General features: G+C 33.0%; 2 protein-coding genes across 3 annotated transcripts; both read left to right on the forward strand.

The window, feature by feature from the left end:
* The first annotated feature begins 4,456 nt into the window (after positions 1-4,456).
* LOC139502840 (acetylcholinesterase-like) lies at positions 4,457-7,396 on the forward strand. The gene is made up of 3 exons (XM_071292470.1): positions 4,457-5,807; positions 6,384-6,645; positions 7,142-7,396. Exons 1-3 carry the CDS (start codon positions 4,595-4,597, stop codon positions 7,296-7,298), a joined length of 1,632 nt encoding a protein of 543 aa, XP_071148571.1. The 5' UTR covers positions 4,457-4,594; the 3' UTR covers positions 7,299-7,396.
* Positions 7,397-15,113: 7,717 nt separating this feature from the next.
* Positions 15,114-18,465, forward strand: LOC139503644 (52 kDa repressor of the inhibitor of the protein kinase-like). Of its 2 annotated transcripts, none has more exons than XM_071293468.1 (2): positions 15,114-15,329; positions 17,197-18,465. In XM_071293468.1, the coding sequence occupies exons 1-2, from the start codon at positions 15,292-15,294 to the stop codon at positions 18,362-18,364; spliced, it is 1,206 nt and encodes a 401-aa protein (XP_071149569.1). In that variant the 5' UTR covers positions 15,114-15,291; the 3' UTR covers positions 18,365-18,465. The 2 variants fall into 2 exon arrangements, with proteins under 2 accessions (XP_071149569.1, XP_071149568.1); XM_071293467.1 differs by lacking the exon at positions 15,114-15,329 and adding an exon at positions 16,673-16,909.
* The last annotated feature ends 1,202 nt before the right edge of the window (positions 18,466-19,667 follow it).

The raw sequence follows: 19,667 nt of genomic DNA on the forward strand, positions 1-19,667 counted from the left end.
AAATAATTGGTCCGGTAATATTCAAATACGGCCACGTTATCAACAATCCTATGAGGAGGATCATTGAAGGTCATATGCTACATGCATGTATTAAAGGTCATTACATTCAATAACATATGTCGTTGACATTGTATTAAATTTGTCATGTTTAAGTTGTTAACTCGTCCTTCGACAAAACTTTGAATTAAACTGCGACTATTTTGTACAAAATAACTTGTTCGATTGATACTCAATTTATCAAATTAATATTCTTTATTTGCAAAACGAACAAAAAAATATTCAGCTTATTGAGTCATCTGTAAGATTGTATACTACATTATCCAAAATTACTTGCCAAATAAGTTAAAGTCTATATGTTTAACTAGCAGAATGAAATGAAATGTCTAGGAGATCTTCTCGTTAATGAAAAGACCACTTAAATGCAAGGGCAGGGTATTGTTTTTGATAAAAAAAATAATTCTGATTCCCAATTTGATAATAAAAAAAATGTACTCAAGTAGATGGCCAAAATAGAATTATTCTGAATCCAGATTTTTGCCCATACCATAGTGTTAAACTTTGAACAAAAATAATTGATTGGTAGCGTCTAAAAAACTAAATAAAAATGTGCACGAAAAAGTATTCAAGCTCTCTTGATATTAAATAGTTGCATTCGCAACGATTTACTTAATATGATGTTTTTTGTTTGCCCAGTACCATTATGGTTCCCAAACATAAGAATGATGAACCTACAATTTAAAATCATATTTTACAGAGCGAAAGGTTGAAATTGCTCTAACATTGGAAGGCCTAATTTATAAAATTGGTGGTTGGACGTCATGCAGCGCATTTCATAAGGAAACTTCGACTTTCCGATTTAGAGTTAGCAGAGAGATTGAATCGCGCTCTTCGGCTCATTTGCATTCGCTGTAACATAATTTTATTGATTTTTATGTAATAAGTTAAATTCTAAAAAAAGTATTATAATTTGATGTCGTATTACTATCTTTGTTATTTTCTTTATGCTATATTAGTTGTTTTTATTTCGACTTAGGACATCATAATGTTTAGGACAATGCTAAGACCATGTTCGACACTTAACTTTAGGTCCAAAAGTAGGACATAACTTATTTTAGGTGACCTTCGTTAACCTGAATTGGGACTGAGACGTGTTCTAAGATAATCGCAAGACACGTCCTAGTCCCAGGACACGGCCCCTGGTTATATGTACCGAATAGGTTTTCCCATTTAATTTAAACATGTTGTTTCAAACACAATAATATAATAATGCTTTCTTAACTGTCGATCATATGCTACATGTTTGTATTATAGAGGACCCTCATTGGGTTGTCCAAGTAATTACATAATCTCATTGTATTTGTCAATATAATCACATAATCATTAATCCGTTTTACACAAGATAATCAAATAATAAAAAATACAGCCCTAGATTATCAAATAATCATCAAATATTTGGTCTAGTAATCAAATAATCACTATAAAAACGGCCGAGTAATCACGTTATCAAAAACCCCATGAGGAGGCTCATTAAACGTCATGTCCTACATGTATGTATTAAAGGTCGCCATATTCAATAACATATGTCGTTGATATTGTTTTTAATATGTTATGTTTCTTTAGCCCGTCCTTCAACAGAGTGAACTTTGAATTGAACTTGGACTAGTTTGGTACAAAAAAATTGTACGATTGATCCTCCATTTATCAAATTAATATTTTTTTATTTTCAAAACAAATCAAAAATTTATTCAGCGTATTGAGTCATCTGTAAGATTGTATACTACATTATCCCAAAATACTTGCCAAATAAGTTAACGTTTAAATGTTTAACTAGCAGAATGAAATGAAATGTCTAGTAGATCTCCTCGTTAATGAAACGACCAATTAAATGCAAGGGCAGGGTATTGTTTTTGTTAAACAAATAATTCTGATTCCCAATTTGATAATAAAAAAATCTTCTCAAGTAGATAGCCAAAATAGAATTATTTTGATTTCAGATGTTGCCCATACCATAGTGTTAAACTTTGAACAAAAATAATTTGATTGAAAGCGTAAAAAAACTAAATAAAAATGTGCGCGAAAAAGTATTCAAGCTCCCGTGAAATTAAATAGTTGAATTCGCAACGATTTACTTAATATGATGCGTTTTGTTTGCCAAGTCAATTATGGTTCCCAAACATAAGAATAAAGAACCTACAAATTAAAATCATATTTTACAGATTGAAAGGTCGAAATTGCTCTAACATCTGAAGGCCTGATTTGTAAAATTGGTAGTTGGACGTCATGCAGCGCATTTCATAAGGAAACTTCCGAATTAGAGTTAGCAAGGAGATTGGATCACGCTCTTTGGCTCATTTGCATTCGACGTAACATTTTTTTTAATTTAATTAGTTAAATTCTAATAACAGTATAATAGTTTGATGTCCTATTACTATCTTTATTATTGTCTTTATGCTATATTAGTTGGTTTTTTTATTTCGAATGAGAACATCGTAGTTTTATGGACAATGCTAAGACCATCTAGACACCTTATTTTAGAGGCAAATGATAGATATATCTTATTTTAGGAGACCTTCAGTAAGCTGAATTGGGTCTAAGACGTGTTCTGAGATCATCCCAAGACACGTCCTAGTCCTAGGACAGTTTCGTTGACACGGCCTCTGGTTATAAGTATCGAATAAGTTTTTCCATTTAATATTAACATGTTGTTCAAAACACATTAATATAGTAAATACTAATCTTAATGTTTTCTTTTCTGCCGATCTTATTTTACAAGTTTGAATTAAAGAGGCCCCTCATGGGGTTGTCCAAGTAATGACATATATAATCTCATTGTTTTTGTCAATATAATCACATTATCATTAATCCTTTTTAAACAAGATAATCAAATAAATACAGCCCTAGATTATCAAATAATCATGAAATATTTGGTCCGGTAATATTCAAATACGACCACGTTATCAACAACCCTATGAGGAGGACCATTGAAGGTTATATGCTACATGCATGTATTAAAGGTCATTACATTCAATAACATATATCGTTGACATTTTATTAAATTTGTCATGTTTAAGTTGTTAACTCGTCCTTCGACAAAACTTTGAATTAAACTGCGACTCTTTTGTACAAAATAACTTGTTCGATTGATACTCAATTTATCAAACTAATATTCTTTATTTGCAAAACAAACAAAAAAATATTCAGCGTAATGAGTCATCTGTAAGATTGTATACTACGTTATCTAACAAAACTTGCAAAATAAGTTAACGTTTCACTAGCAGAATGAAATGAAACGTCTGGTAGATCTTCTCGTTTATGAAACGACCATTTAACTTACAGGGCAGGGTATTATTATTGTAAAAAAATAAATTCTGATTCCCAATTTGATAAAATAAAATACATATATTCTAGTCAGGTAGATGGCCAACAAAAAAATAATCTGAATCGAGATTTTCCCCATACCTTAGTGTAAGATTATGAACAAAAATAATTCAACTGATAGCATCGAAAAACTAGATAAAAATGTCCGCGAAAAATATTCAGGCTCCCCTTGAAATTAAATGGTTGCTTCTTTATTGAATAACTTATGATGCTTTTGTGTGCCCAGTACCATTATGGTTCCCGAACATAAGAATGATGGACCTACAAACTAAAATCATATCTTACAGAGAGAAAGGTCAAAATTGCTCTAACATTGGAAGGCCTGATTTGTAAAATTGGTAGTTGGACGTCATATAGCGCCTTTCATTAGGAATCTTCGGAATTGCCGAATTGGAGTTAGCAAGGAGATTGGATCGCGCTTTTTGTCTCATTTGCATCAGACGGAACCTATCTTGAAATTTTTTTATTTAGTTAGTTAACTTCTAATAGTAGTATAATAGTTTGATGTCGTATTACTATCTTTATTATTGACTTTATGCAATATTAGTTGTTATTATTTCGACTTAGGACATCGTAATGTTTAGGACAATGCTAAGACCATCCTCGACACTTAACTTTAGGGCCAAAAGTAAGACATATTTTATTTTAGGATAGACCTTCGTTAACCTGATTTAGGACTAGGACTTGTCCTAAGACCATCCCAAGACACGTCTTAGTCCCAGAACAGTTTCGTTGACACGGCCCCTGTTATATGTACCGAATAGGTTTTCCCATCTACTGTTAAATATTTTTATTAAAACACAATAATATAAAAAAAAAATTTCTGTCGATCATATCCTACATGTTTGTATTAAAGAGGCCCCTCATTGGGTTGTCCAGGTAATCACACGATCTCATTGTTTTTGCCAATATAATCACATTATCATTAAAGAAAATTTGAACAAGAAAATCAAATTATCAAAAATACAGTCCTCGATTATCAAATAATCATGAAATAGTGGTTTTGGTAATCAAATAATCATTATAAAAACGGCCAAGTAATCACGTTATCAAAAAACCCATGAGGAGGCTCATTATCGGTTTTGTCCTATATATACTGTCCATGTATGTATTAAAGATCATTTCATTCAATAACAGATGTCGTATAATGTATTTTTAAAGTATTTTATGTAAGTACGTTTAAGTTGCTAGCTCGCCAATCGACAAACTTATATTAATGTACAAGATGTTTCTTCAGTGTTTCATACGGATATTTCTTATATCTAATTGTATTGCAATCAAGACAATAATAAGAACAAAAACAGGTACAATTGAAGGATTTACTCAATCTGTTTTAAGCAAGGAAGTCAAAACTTTCTTAGGCATACCTTATGCTGAAAAACCGATTGGTGACTTACGATTTCGGGAGCCATTACCAGTAAATAAATGGCAAAACATAAAACAAACGAAAGCTTTTCAAAAAGCATGTTCACAACCTGCAGCATTCGGCACGGCTGTTCCTTTTGAAAACCAAAGCGAGGATTGCTTGTATTTGAATGCATGGGTGCCCAATGGAGGATGCATAAATAAACATGCAATGATTTGGATATATTTTGGGGGCTTTATTGTCGGTGATATCCAACGATTTGACGGCAAGGTCCTCGCTGCATCATCAGATGTGATTGTTTTTACATTAAGTTACAGAACTGGACCGTTGGGTTTTCTATATTTGAACGACAATGCGGCACCAGGTAATATGGGATTAATGGACCAAGGGCTTGCAATAAAATGGATATATGATAATATAAAAAGATTTGGAGGAAACAGGAACAAAATAACATTATTTGGACAAAGTGCTGGTGCGGCAAGCATAAACTATCACATGTTTTCTAGAGTCACACAAAGATACTTTCAGAAAGCAATCATTATGAGTGCTGCAGCTGATTCTAGTTTCACTTATCATTCACCGGAAGTTGCTTTAGATACCGGTAAAGAATTTGCCACACAAGTTGGATGTAAGAAGTCAACAGTAGAAAGCACTTTGCAGTGTTTACGGTCTCTAAATGCATCTACATTATCAGCATTACAATTACCGCCAAACCCCAAACCCCCGGTGTTTTTTAGAGCACATTTACCAACAGTAGATGCTCTTTCATATGTTTCTAAGCCACCAGCTGAATTTTTGAAAGACCCCTTTAGTATACGTCCTATTCCACTTTTGATCGGGGTTCTTAAGAATGAGTTGTCGTTCTTCATCACATATTTTGTTGGTGTGTTACAGATACCTATAAACGTACTAGATGGAATCATCACCAAAGAAGAGTTTTTCGATTTAATTCCCCTTTCCCTAGACGCAAATAATGAAACCTTGAATGCCATTGCTGAATATTATCTTGCGCCTCATATGCCTGGAGAACCACCGTCATACATTGATGTTCTTAATGACATAGGTGAGTACTTTAACGGGTTTTCGCAAACATTTACAACCACAAAAATTTCTAGCAATTTTGATTAACATAAGATGAATTGTATTTAACGGGAACGTTGAAGCTCTAAAGTTGCATAGTCTACTAGAGTATCACTAGCCTACTACTGTGTTGACATGAATCAATATAGATATGGTCAAGTTTGTAAATATTTGTTTTTGTCTTCAAAAGATGTGGTATGAGTGCCAATCAGTCAAACTCCACCCAAGTCATAATTTGTAAAAAAGTAAACCATTATAGGTAAAATTTTGGCCTTCAACATGGAGACCTTGATCAATGCTCTTTAAAGTCGTATCTAATTTTCCCTTTTTCCTTTATATTCTTGAGTGACTGATGAGTCTTAGGAAGACGGAATGAGCGTCTGGCGTACAGAATTGTAAATCTTGTGTCTTTGTTGATTGTTTTTGCCATGTCTTATTCCTTTTTGTATTGCTGTTCATCATATCATTGGTTCACGCATTCTATCATTTGAGTCGTTATTCAAAAATTTGCAGTGAAATGTTCAATTAATTTCTCTCTTTTTAATACATCTAATTTCAGGTTCAGATCTCAATTTCCGATGTCCAGTTTTAGATATTGCTAAGACATTTGCCAATACCTATAGAAGAAAATCAGTTTATGTGTACCTTTTTGAGCATAGATCCATAAAAAGTCCGACCCCGCCGTGGTTTGGTGCTTTCCATACGTCTGAAATTAGTTACGTCTTCGGCGATCCACTCATAGACAACGTCAAGTATACAGAAACGGACAAGGTCGTCAGTAAAAGAATGATAAATTACTGGACTACGTTTGCCAAAACGGGGTAAATATATCTTATTAAACAATATGTTATCATTAGACCTAACAGTGATTGATTAAAGGTTTCACTTCCTTCGAGTCAGTTGAAAAAGCCCTTTTCTTTCACCTAAAACGTGCTTACTTTTGAAATATCCAAAATAGTAGAAGCAAATGACAAACGAGGAAAAATGTCTGAAACTCGTAAAACTGAGTCCGAGAACAATTTAATTTGTACACAGAATCTAGGTATGTGAGGTATTTTCAGTAAACTCAGGAACAAGCTACTACAGCAACTCCTAAAACATCATAAATTATATAGTAATGAATCGTGTACTAGTATACGTGTCACTTTATATATTTCGTGGCACCATAGAAACTTTTATCGTTTAATCGTTGATGGCATCAGAAAAAGCAGATATCATACTGAAGTAAAACAAATCACGTCAGGTATTTTATAAATTATTCTGGAATCGAAGGGTTGTCGTGATGAAAATTGGTTTAACAACAAGTTTGTATTGTAGGAATCCAAATTTCAAAGGCGATAAGTGTTGTAATGACTGGAATTTGTATGACAAGAAGAACCGGAAATATCTAATTATCGATAGCAACTGCCCACAAGATGGCGAAGCACTAAGGGAATCACAGTGTGCCTTCCTAAAGGGTGTGACATCTATTTGATAAAGAAAAAAGAACAGTTTTTGAAAATGCAATATGTATGTCATATTCGTAGAATGTCCAAATAAAACAAGTATTACTCATGGAAACGTTGACTGTGAGTGCTCATCGTTGTTATTATTGACTAAGATCATCAAATATCGGATTGACGGTGTACGTAATCCCGGCAAAATCTGTGTATCAATGTATATTCCTCATGCACAGTTCTAACTCATTTTGCTGGAGTGGTTTTTTTTCTCATTAAATTTTGTATGGTTTTGTATTTAACAGGTCTTCAACGTGTTTTTTTGTTTATTTTTGATTTGGATTATTATATATTATAGCCTCAGTCATAATTAAAAGCACATTTTAAATTGTCGATATGCATTCCAGTGTAGTAAAATTGGTATCTTAAATGGTATTCCATGTCAATGATACCAATGTATTATAATCTACAAGTATCACATTATCTTAGTCATGCTATTGTGGTATGTTCTTTAGATCATTTGAATTTTGATCTTTGATAATGTACGTGTAACTTAAGGGAAACACGACACCTAGGGAAAGTAACTCCTTAAAGAATAGCAGAACGTTTTATCACATTCTAAGTGAGGAGAACTCAAAGTTATTGTTTAGCCAATGAAATAATTCCTGTAAATAATGTGGTTTAAATTTCTAGAAACTATTTTTGTCAAGAAGTGAAAAGTTGATAATTTGTCGAAATTTTCTGAAAATTAAATGAGCTTAATCTAAATTTAGTCTAAGAGTTGAGTACACTCCTTAATTTCTAATTTCTAAGACAATGGATGACTAAGGTGCGAATATGTCTACACATACATGTATGAATAATCGCGGGTACTGCTGAAGACATCAAATTGAATTTAAGATGTCTGATGTGACAAATCGAGAATCTTGCTTTTTGACGTTTTACCTTCATGCTTTTAGATAAATGAATGAGCAATCAGAATATACTAAAAAAAACATGAATCAATATGAATAAATAACTGCTATAATTTCATTGAGACCGAAACCAATAACACGCATCATATTGAAAATTCAAAGACATTCAGTTGTGTTGAAATCTTTATGTTAAAATGGTTATAAACGAAAAATTACCAAATTATGCAAATATTGTTGGTGAATTTTATAGGGACTGTGATAAGAGTTTTCTTTTTGGAAATCATACCCCATCTTTTTATTTCTATAAAATTCAAGAAACTGTCTCCAAAAACATGAAATCAAAAGACTGCGCATAGTTTCAGAAAAAAAAATCCTATAGCTTTATATCTATAAGGATTTGATATATATTGTGCAATATGTATATAATGAAGTGGAAGTAATCACAGGAAATTTATCTAAATAATCTGACATAAAATCACCTAGTTGGAGTGTCATTGCTCCATAACTCTAACAACATAAAGCGCTGCATCACGAATTTCAAAAAAAGAAACCCAGACTTTTGGGGATATCGATCGCATGCAGTGTGTCCATCGATCGTGACCGATCAGCCATTTACACTGAACTAATACATTATAGCTCAGACTCCGGTGGACTTGTGTTCCCTTGCCTCGTCAGTATAATCTAGAGTTGTAACACAGTATATAATATGTTAGGCATGAATATGTAGTTAGATTAGCTGAATATCAAACAATGTCATCTTCAATCATGAGGGGTGCACTGCTCAGCACTGAACATAAATACTATAAATACGTTGTTTTCTGAAAAGGAGACCACTTTCACATTGTAATTCTTTTCTTCTTACGGACATACATGTATACAATACGATAATATGCTTTATTCTACCTTTTCTAATGCATTGTGTGATATGTGACTTAGTACATATATCAGATTTTGTCATATGACTGTTTTCAAAAGATATAAAATTTTAAATGATGATATTTTTAATCATTTGGTACAGGTCGAGTCTCTACTTGCAAATTAAAAAAAAAATTTAAATCGGAGAAAAAATCAAAACGGAATGTCCCTCATCAAATGGCAAAATTAAAAGCTCAAACACATCAAACAAATGGACAACAACTGTAATATTCCTGACTTTGTACAGGCATTTTCTTCAAAAGAAAATGACGGATTTAACCTGGTTTATAGCTAGATAAACCTTTCACTATATGATAATATATCATTACATTGACAACGATTTATCAGTTGCTTCGTCCTCGTTCAACAATCAGACGACTGTTTGCGTTTATGTATAACATTTAGTTCGTTCTGATGATGGTAATTAAGAAAAGGACGCATTCCGTACAATACAACAATAGTATCCGTGTTTTTTTGTCAAAATAAATAAGGATAACTTCCCTTTAACCAGGTTTGTAAAATATACGCAATCCTTGTGTGTTAAGAACGAGATGTTAGGAACGCACAAATTAAATTACTGTAGTCATATAACTTGTTATTAACTGGCTGTTTCTGTATTTGTACTGGTTTTGATTCAAGGTTTGCTGTATTGGCCTCGAGACCCGTAGGGTCGATGGCTAATACAGCTGACCGAGAATAAACACCAGTGCCAATACAGAATCAGACAGTTCATTAAACTTTTTTATTAACCAACTAAGTGCATTATTGCCAAAAGTGACTGTTTATTAAAAATTACATAGTTTCTGTACTGGCCCTGTTTTTCTGTAATGGCTACACCTGATTAATCCCTCAGTTTGGGAAAGTACGTTCAGTTGATACTGTATTTTTTGTCCTATCACACTGTTTAGATACATTAACCTAAGTAAGGTACACAAAAGAGCAACCTAAATTCTGGAATGCAAATACTACCGTGCCACCTATAGGCAACCGTCGTATAGAATTCAACAATTAGAAAACCCCATTTTCTGCTGCATGCGTGATATATGAACCTATAAAATATATATATGTAGTATGTTAATGTATGCAAGTTAATTATATAAATAAAACAAAAGATTATCGGGGGTAGAGACTTTTGAACGCATTCAAACGGATAAACACTCATTTTATTTTCTGAACAGTTACTAAGTCAGGAATAAGGCAGTTGTTCTCTTAAAGGAACACGTATATTTTACATTGGTGAAACTACTGCTGATAGCAGTTGTACTATGTCTGAAGGGATGACTTCAACATTCATCGAAGTATTAATCATGTTAATTGGTTCATATAAATAAGCCTAACGATTCATTTTTGAGAGGAGAACAAAATGACAGTAGCAGGGAACAACTCCTTGCGTCTTGTTTATTTTATAATAAAGGATTGTTTGTGGTTTATAAATATGTCACATTTCCATGTGCTATTTTAGCAGTAATGTCGATTATTGTATTCCTCGTAATCCGATGTACAGTTGAACGTTCTGTTCGTGCTGGAGATACACTTACGCACGCTTTATGTGTTCTGGACTTAAGTGTGTCGGTCTGTTCCGTACCAACTTTAATCAAATTGTTCTTCGTAGATGATAATATTGAATATTTGGACCATGTTTCCTGTGTTATGCTGGTAGGTTATCATGTCGCTCACGATTTTGTGTTTTTTGTTAAAGACAATTTTATCAACCCTTATGGCATTTCAACGGTTCTTCCTTGTATCATTTCCATTAGTTGCGAAGAAATTGTTTTAATAGCGAGTATGGATGCCTTGCATAGTATTCTTGTGTTTAGTGCTGGTTGGTACAATGACAATTAATTTACTTTCTTTCAAGATAAATTTCATATATTTCCATTCGTACACAGATCACAGCGAACATGTACAAACATTGTGGTTCAGGATTGGCTAGACTTACCTATTTCTAGAGAATTGCTGTCGATTGTTGCGAGACCAGTGATGCATTTGATTATGTATTGTATCCTTGACGTATGTTTGGTCGTAAACATGCGACTAATGATTCGTTGGAGAAGAGAAAATAGTTCGAACACCGCAGACATCACTAAGAATATACATTTCCTACGTTCTGTTTCTATTATGACTATAATATACACAATATTATTACTGCCTGTTGCATGTCTTTATAACTACTTCCTGAGTATTAACACACCAGGCTTAAACATTAAGGAAATAAAACGATTTGACTTTTTTTAAATCGCTTGATATCTGTTTACAACAATCAATAATCTTTTTATATTCATCATTATTCCTGATGTACAATTTCATTATAAAATCATTCTGGAAATCAGCAAAACAGATAGTTATTGTTAATGAGATGTGTAAAGAATTGTTTTAGATGAGGTTCACGTTTTCAAATTTCATGAAGACCTTGCACATTCTTAAATGCGTAATGTATTGAATATGTAAAATTTGTGATTGTATGTAATGTTTGAATATTTAAAAAAAAAACCAGATATCTGTATTCCTTCATTAATATTATGTTAGTACTATTTGTCGTAAATTAAAGTAACTGACTGAAACAGATATGTTTTGTTCCATCAGCATGTAAAATACACCAAAACATATATAAAATACCAGATACACATCCGTCCGTTCTTCATCTATCCCATAGTAGATGTAGTAAAATCATACTACAGTGAAACCTGGCTATATCAAATCCTGCATAAACCGAAAATCTCTATAAACCAAACATGTTCTTAAGCACTGTCATATCAAATTATATGCGTTGTGAACCTGATAAACCCGAACATCGTCCAAAACCGAACAAAATCTTAGGTCCCGATCTGGTTCGGTTTAAACAGTTTTCCCTGTAATTGTCATTTGAAGGGTTTAATGGTATTTTTTAGTAATAGGTGCTTACTCTTCTTTGACAGGAACCGCATTTAGATGAAGATGAGATCAAAAAGATAAATGAAGGTATCTTTATTTGTTATGCTATACCAATGTTTAAAGTACAATTATTACAATCATTCCCATATTATAATTGAACAATTTTACATTTTTAACCAGTATTGCATTAAACTATCATCATAATGTATTGTGCAATATTTCGAACTTATTTATTAGAGTATAAGACTTACCTGCCACAATTTGAATGTAAAAATGTAACGAAGCAAATAAGCGTACATACGACCTACTTAACCTCGAACGCAATCTCAATATATGTATATATGGCATCCAGAATGACATGTAAGACGTAGTTTCCGAATGTATTAAGACTGTGAGGTCGTTGAGACAAATCAGAATTAAGAAACTGAACTGGTCTATCAATACCCATGCTACGTCAATCTTTAAAGACCCAAATGCTGCAAAACACTTGTCCTACCTTCATGACAAATATGGTGTTGTCCCCGCATATAAAGCCCCAACCAACATCGACTTTGTATATAAAACTCATTAGCTGGTGAATGTTAAATCATTGATAATTTTTTCTTAGATGTATGATTTGGTTTTTGAAATAATAAAAAAAAACGATGTGGTTGTGGTATGATTGTCAATGCGACTTCTCTTCAAGTGAACACATGTAACAAGAATTACCAGCTGTAAGCCACAGTGCAGTCTTCATCAGTGCGTAAAGTCCATACCTCATATTAGGCTTTTAAAGGCCCGACATAACAAATGGTAGCAATTCAAACGCGAACAAGAATACTCGAAGTTTGATTATCTCTACTTCAGTATTGTGTACATGTCTCTGGTTCCGAAAAATGGCCCTTAAAAATACCTCTGTAGTCAATAGCATCTTTATTTTACAGTGTTTACAATGTACAAATCTGAGTTGTCTTTTGTTTTTTTAACAAAGTGGATTACAATCACAAAAATACGCAATAACAATACAAATTGAGCGTATGATTTGTTATATACTCCAATCACTAAAATACTATGAGTAACGTATCTGTTGTTTTGAAATTGAAAGATAAAGATCATTAAACAAAAATCTATTTCGTAAATTATGATCGACAGACATTTTAGTTGAAGTTGAAATTTTGATATTTGAAATGTCAAAATTTATACATAGAAAGAAAAGTTCATTGGTAGTTATATTTTTGTTACTATATGTTTCTTATACTCTCTTGTATGTTATGTTTCCGTACATTTCAGTAATCATTTGACCTACTTCTTCTTTTGAAGATACATTTCTATACGAGTGGATTTGAGAGCCATCAACTTCAAGGAAGTTACATAGCAAATGGTAACACTTGGTTTTGGTGATTCTGATATCACCTTTTTCCTTGATATCTGTTTGTAAAATTGGTGCCGAGTTGACGAAAGTTTTTGTATTAATCACTTGCCAAAACAAATAGTTGTTGAAACTGCGTTATAGAAAAATGGTCATTTGTTATCTTCCAAGAGGCAGTACAACGCTTATTAAAGTATGGTGTCCGCCGCCATGACCATGGCTGAAAGAGAAAATAACAAACAAAAGTATGGACAACACAGTATAGAAAATTAAGAATGAGTAACACGAGCCCCGCAGATAACTAGGGATGATCTCAAGATCTTAAAGATTTATATGATAATCAAAACACGCTGTAAGTCTCGTCTTCTTAACTTACCATTGATTTATGTTAAAAGTCTTCTATGTGCTACTAAATATATTACAGAATCTAACATTATAATAGATTTATTAAATGAGGTCAAGGCCAAATAAATCATGTCAGACATACATATACACAATTACCAAATATAGTTGACATGTTGCTTATGTTCATTAAAAACAGACGTAAACACAAAAACCAACTAATATTGAACAATCAATCATGAAAAATACTGAACTACGTAGAAAATTTAAAAAGGAAAGTTCCTAATCAAATGGTAAAAACAAAAGCTCAAACACATCAAACAAAAGGATAATAAATGTCATATTCCTAAATTAGAACAGGCATTTTCTAAAGGTTAAGGTCAAATGATACCTACCAAACAGACATGTACACCATTCAATTATTCCAAATACCAAATATCTTTTTGGTAAGCAATGAACGTGGTTGTATAGTTTGATATACGCTTTTTTGTGCTGTTTTTTAAATATTTGGTTTTTTTTTTTTTCTGATTAAGATTGTGACACGGCGATCACAGTACTGCTGTACCCCTATTTTGACAATTTTACCTTATTAGGTCTGTTATGCTCACGCATCGTTGTAAATATGATTTAATTTGAGGCGACTGTCATACAAGTGAGAGGTTTAGCGCTATAAAACAAGTTTCAATCCATCATTTTCTACATTTAAAAATACCTGTACCAAGTCAGGAATAGGACAGTTGTTGTCCGTTCGTTTGGTGTGTTTTATCATTTGATTTTGTCATTTGATTAGGGAACTTTCCGTTTTGAATTTTCCACGAAGTTCAGTATTTTTGTGAAATTACTTTGCAAAACCATTAACAATGATCTTATGAATGATGGAAACTTCTTAACATTAGGTATCTGCATACAAGTTATGAAGCATCTAGATCTTCTACATTCTGAAATATGATGCTTTATATAAACAGTATACCCCGCCACAGCCGCCGTCGTATAGTAATACCAAAGTCTTGCTTACTGCATTTTTAGTTACAGATTAATTTCTTATTTTTTACAACTCCTAACAAGGGTACCAAATTTTTAATTAAACGATAGTTTTTTTGTTGCATGTTCATGGTATAAATATTGCATTGGAAATTTAATATGAAAAGTTTATAATACGGGATAGACTTAACTGATCAAAAGAATTATTTTACTCTATTGGAGCATAACTTTTGTAAAATCCAGGGGCGTCTCTGGCTTTAAATATTCAATAAAATCGCAGATTTTAGTTTTATACGAGTATATGATTTTATAATTTTTCTTTTGCATGTTTTTTTTTATGTTAAGATATGTGGACCATATCTACTACATGTGTATATGCAGAGGCGGATCCAGGGGGTGGTCACCCGGTGCCGGTGACCACCCCCTGGGTTTGCAAAAATGGTGCACCATGTACCAAAAAATGGTGCACCTCGGCTTGAACATTTTGAAAATTAAATTCGTCGATAAAATCAATTTGTCTATCGTAATCACCAGTCATAAAGTTGTCATTACTTACCTTAAGGCTAAATACATGTACCTTGACAGGTATGTTTATACAATGAACATGTAATCAACAATCGCTAATTACTTGGTCGATTTCTTTGATGTTAAGGTGTAAAAATGAAGAGACAGTCCTCAATCTTAGATGTTTTTAGCAGGTAATTTATACTTTTTTTACATTACCATGATTACGTTTATCTAAATTTTTAAAGTTTGTATAATAACTTTTCTCGACCAATAATATTTTTTTACTGTGATGCCAAAATTCAAAAATAATTTTAAAGTTTCAAAGTCACATAAATATTCTATATTGAATGAATACCCCCGTTCCATCATCTGTTTGTCTAAAAGTTTCGTTCATTCCAATTTTTTAGTAACTTATACCCTCTTTCCTTCAGGAAACGCCACAAATCAGCCCCCTCTGAAGTACCAACTTGTAATGGACCTAGCATTGATACGAATAAAAGTGATCAGCTTAAAGAAACAACCCCCGACTTACATATAAGTACAAACGACATTGGTGTTGTAAAACAATCAAAACGTAAATTAACAAACGAAGAGAAATTTAATTTGATAAGACATCATTTCCAACCTGGAATAAACTATAACTTTCCTATAAAAAAATATGCAGGAAAGAACAGACTGTTTCAGATGAATTGGCTAAATCGCTATTATGGGCTTGTGTACTCACCTTCACAAGAAGGAGCTTACTGCATATACTGTGCTCTGTTTGGGGTTGATAGTTTGGGAACATTATCATGCAAACCACTAACAGATATGGCACATGCAAGTACAAGACTTAACGATCATTTCGGCCGTGATGAGAAATCATGTAAAAAAAGTCATACTGAAGCTAGAGCAAAAGCTCAACTTTTTCTTGACAACATTGAGCAAAGGACTACTGATATTCAAACATTTATTGATAAAGCAATGAATGAACGTATAAAAGCAAACAGAACTGTTTTGAAATCTATATGCAAGTGTGTTTTGCTTTGTGGCAAACAGAATCTTCCTATAAGGGGCCATAGGGATGATGCAAAACATATTTCGGACAGAAGTTTCAATTCCGGGAATTTTCAAGCACTGATTGATTTCCGTGTAGAGTCTGGGGACTCTGTTCTAAGAGATTATCTGGAAAATGCCCCAAAGAACTGTACATATAGATCAAAAACTATACAGAATGAAATTATAGATGTAATTAAAGATGTTATCGTCGAAATGCTTGTTAGTCAAGTGAAGAGTTCACAGTGGTACTCGATTTCTGCAGATGAGAAGGCTGACCATGCAAACCAGGAACAACTGAGTTTGTGTTTTAGATTCGTTGGTATGTATTGTAACTATCATTTTGAAAACATTTTATGTCTTTAACAGTTTCGAAAAACTCATTTGCTGTACGAACTATAAAATGATTTGGGAAATAATATGTTTTGACTTTCACTCCCCCCCCCCAAACCCTATTTATCAGCTCCAGTCAAAGAACCATTTTTATATTTATAGATGAAGACAATAACATTAGAGAAGTCTTTATGGGATTCCTTGATGTGACAGGTGACACTACAGGACAAGGTCTTTCTGATATTATAAAAAAAACACTGGTTGACTGGGGGCTAAATTTAGAAGACTGCAGAGGGCAAACATACGACGGAGCGGGTAATATGGCCGGCTCAAGAAAAGGAGTTGCAGCAAGAATAGTAGATGAATATCCAAAAGCAGTATACAACCATTGTGCTAGTCACTGGTGAGCTTAACAGTATTACTGATAACTATAATATTTCTCCAAATTTTACTTCTTAATTAAATTTGAATACGTTGCCGATATTCGTGTAATAGTTGCCACTGGATATTTAAAAAACACAATTATTTCCATGCTTAAGTACATTTGATTATTATTTCTTTAACCTCTTGGTCAATAAAATAATTAAGTATTTTCAAAAAGCACACAATTATAGCTTTATCTTTTTTAGGTGTACAAACTGAAGCAAACAAAGTGTACATGTATAATTATACATTTTCTTTTTTTTTCAGTCTCAATTTAGTTCTATCTCAGTGTACCAAAATCCAGCTGGTTAGAAATATGGTTGACATTTCGGAGAAGGTTATATTATTTTATAACAACAGCCCAAAGCGTAATAACCATTTACAACAATGTTTGCTGCAGGAAAGTAACATTACTAAAACAAAACTTTTGGATACATGTCAGACAAGGTTTATTGAAAGGCATGACGCATTTGATGTATTTTGTGGGTTGTATGATACAATTATACTGTCTCTTAATGACATGTCTCAAAGAAAAGACTTCAACAGGGAAACAAGTTCAGAAGCAACAACACTTTTGGCAGCTATTACAAGTTTTAGTTTTGTCATTACTCTTATTACTGTAAAAAATCTTATGGGTTACACAGTTGGTTTAAGCAGAAAACTTCAAGGAAGAAGTCAAGACATCATATCTGCCTATATGAGTGTCCAATCAGTATTGCCTCTTCTGGTCGAGGTTAGAGAAAATGTTGATTGCAAGTTTCTTGCTTGGTATGAAGAAGCTGTCGTCATGGGAAAGGAGCATGATATCGTGCCTTCTGTACCCAGAACATGCGGTAGGCAACGAAACCGCTGTAATGTTCCTGGAGAAACACCTGATGTTTACTTTCGACGTGCACTCTGTATTCCGTATATTGATGAACTGATCTCTGGCATTAATGATAGATTTTCTTCTCTTTCTAAAACAGCTGTTATGGCGCTTGTTTTAATTCCAGAGATGACTATCCAGAAACAACACGCTCATGTAATACTCGAGAACATTAAACCGTTTCTTGATTTTTATCACTCTGACTTGCCTAGTCCATTTGGAATTTCTTCGGAAGTAGATAGGTGGTTGCATTTCTGGAAACATACCACAGATACATTGCCAAAGTCAGCTGCTGAAACCATTAAAAAATGCAACAAACTTGATTATCCCAATATATATGCAATTCTCAAAATTGTTTGCACAATGAGTGTAACAAGTTGTGAATGTGAGCGTTCGAATAGTGAGCTCGGGTTACTGAAAACATTTTTACGTGCAACAATGGGCCAGGACCGACTAAATGGACTTGCACTGATGCACGTGCATTACAATTTAGAATTAGAACTGGATGTTATAGTTGACATGTTTGCACGCAGGCATCCAAGAAAAATGAAAATGGAATCAATTTTATAAATAATGTGTAACTTTTGTCTTATATAGTTGTAACTATTTTCATGATACCAATAAAAAAATTGAATTTTGATTTAAGATTTCAAAAGGTGACCACCCCCTAATAAATTTCTGGATCCGCCCCTGATATGTCTCTCTCACAAGGTAAAAATTTAACAATCGCTTAATTAACTGGAAATGTATGTGATTTTATTTTTACTTTTTAAACTTGTATGTAAAAGGAGTTTTTTTTTTCTTTCAACATTGACAAACATTTGTGTGTAAAATTCTACAAATATATAAACTTTGTATCAAAAACTAAATGGTATGAAGAAGCTGTCGTCATGGGAAAGGAGCATGATATCGTGCCTTCTGTACCCAGAACATGCGGTAGGCAACGAAACCGCTGTAATGTTCCTGGAGAAACACCTGATGTTTACTTTCGACGTGCACTCTGTATTCCGTATATTGATGAACTGATCTCTGGCATTAATGATAGATTTTCTTCTCTTTCTAAAACAGCTGTTATGGCGCTTGTTTTAATTCCAGAGATGACTATCCAGAAACAACACGCTCATGTAATACTCGAGAACATTAAACCGTTTCTTGATTTTTATCACTCTGACTTGCCTAGTCCATTTGGAATTTCTTCGGAAGTAGATAGGTGGTTGCATTTCTGGAAACATACCACAGATACATTGCCAAAGTCAGCTGCTGAAACCATTAAAAAATGCAACAAACTTGATTATCCCAATATATATGCAATTCTCAAAATTGTTTGCACAATGAGTGTAACAAGTTGTGAATGTGAGCGTTCGAATAGTGAGCTCGGGTTACTGAAAACATTTTTACGTGCAACAATGGGCCAGGACCGACTAAATGGACTTGCACTGATGCACGTGCATTACAATTTAGAATTAGAACTGGATGTTATAGTTGACATGTTTGCACGCAGGCATCCAAGAAAAATGAAAATGGAATCAATTTTATAAATAATGTGTAACTTTTGTCTTATATAGTTGTAACTATTTTCATGATACCAATAAAAAAATTGAATTTTGATTTAAGATTTCAAAAGGTGACCACCCCCTAATAAATTTCTGGATCCGCCCCTGATATGTCTCTCTCACAAGGTAAAAATTTAACAATCGCTTAATTAACTGGAAATGTATGTGATTTTATTTTTACTTTTTAAACTTGTATGTAAAAGGAGTTTTTTTTTTCTTTCAACATTGACAAACATTTGTGTGTAAAATTCTACAAATATATAAACTTTGTATCAAAAACTAAATTTACGGTTGAATGGACTATTGTTTTTGCAGTCATC

This window comes from Mytilus edulis, chromosome 14 (assembly GCF_963676685.1).
Source record: "Mytilus edulis chromosome 14, xbMytEdul2.2, whole genome shotgun sequence".
NCBI lineage: Eukaryota > Metazoa > Mollusca > Bivalvia > Mytilida > Mytilidae > Mytilus > Mytilus edulis.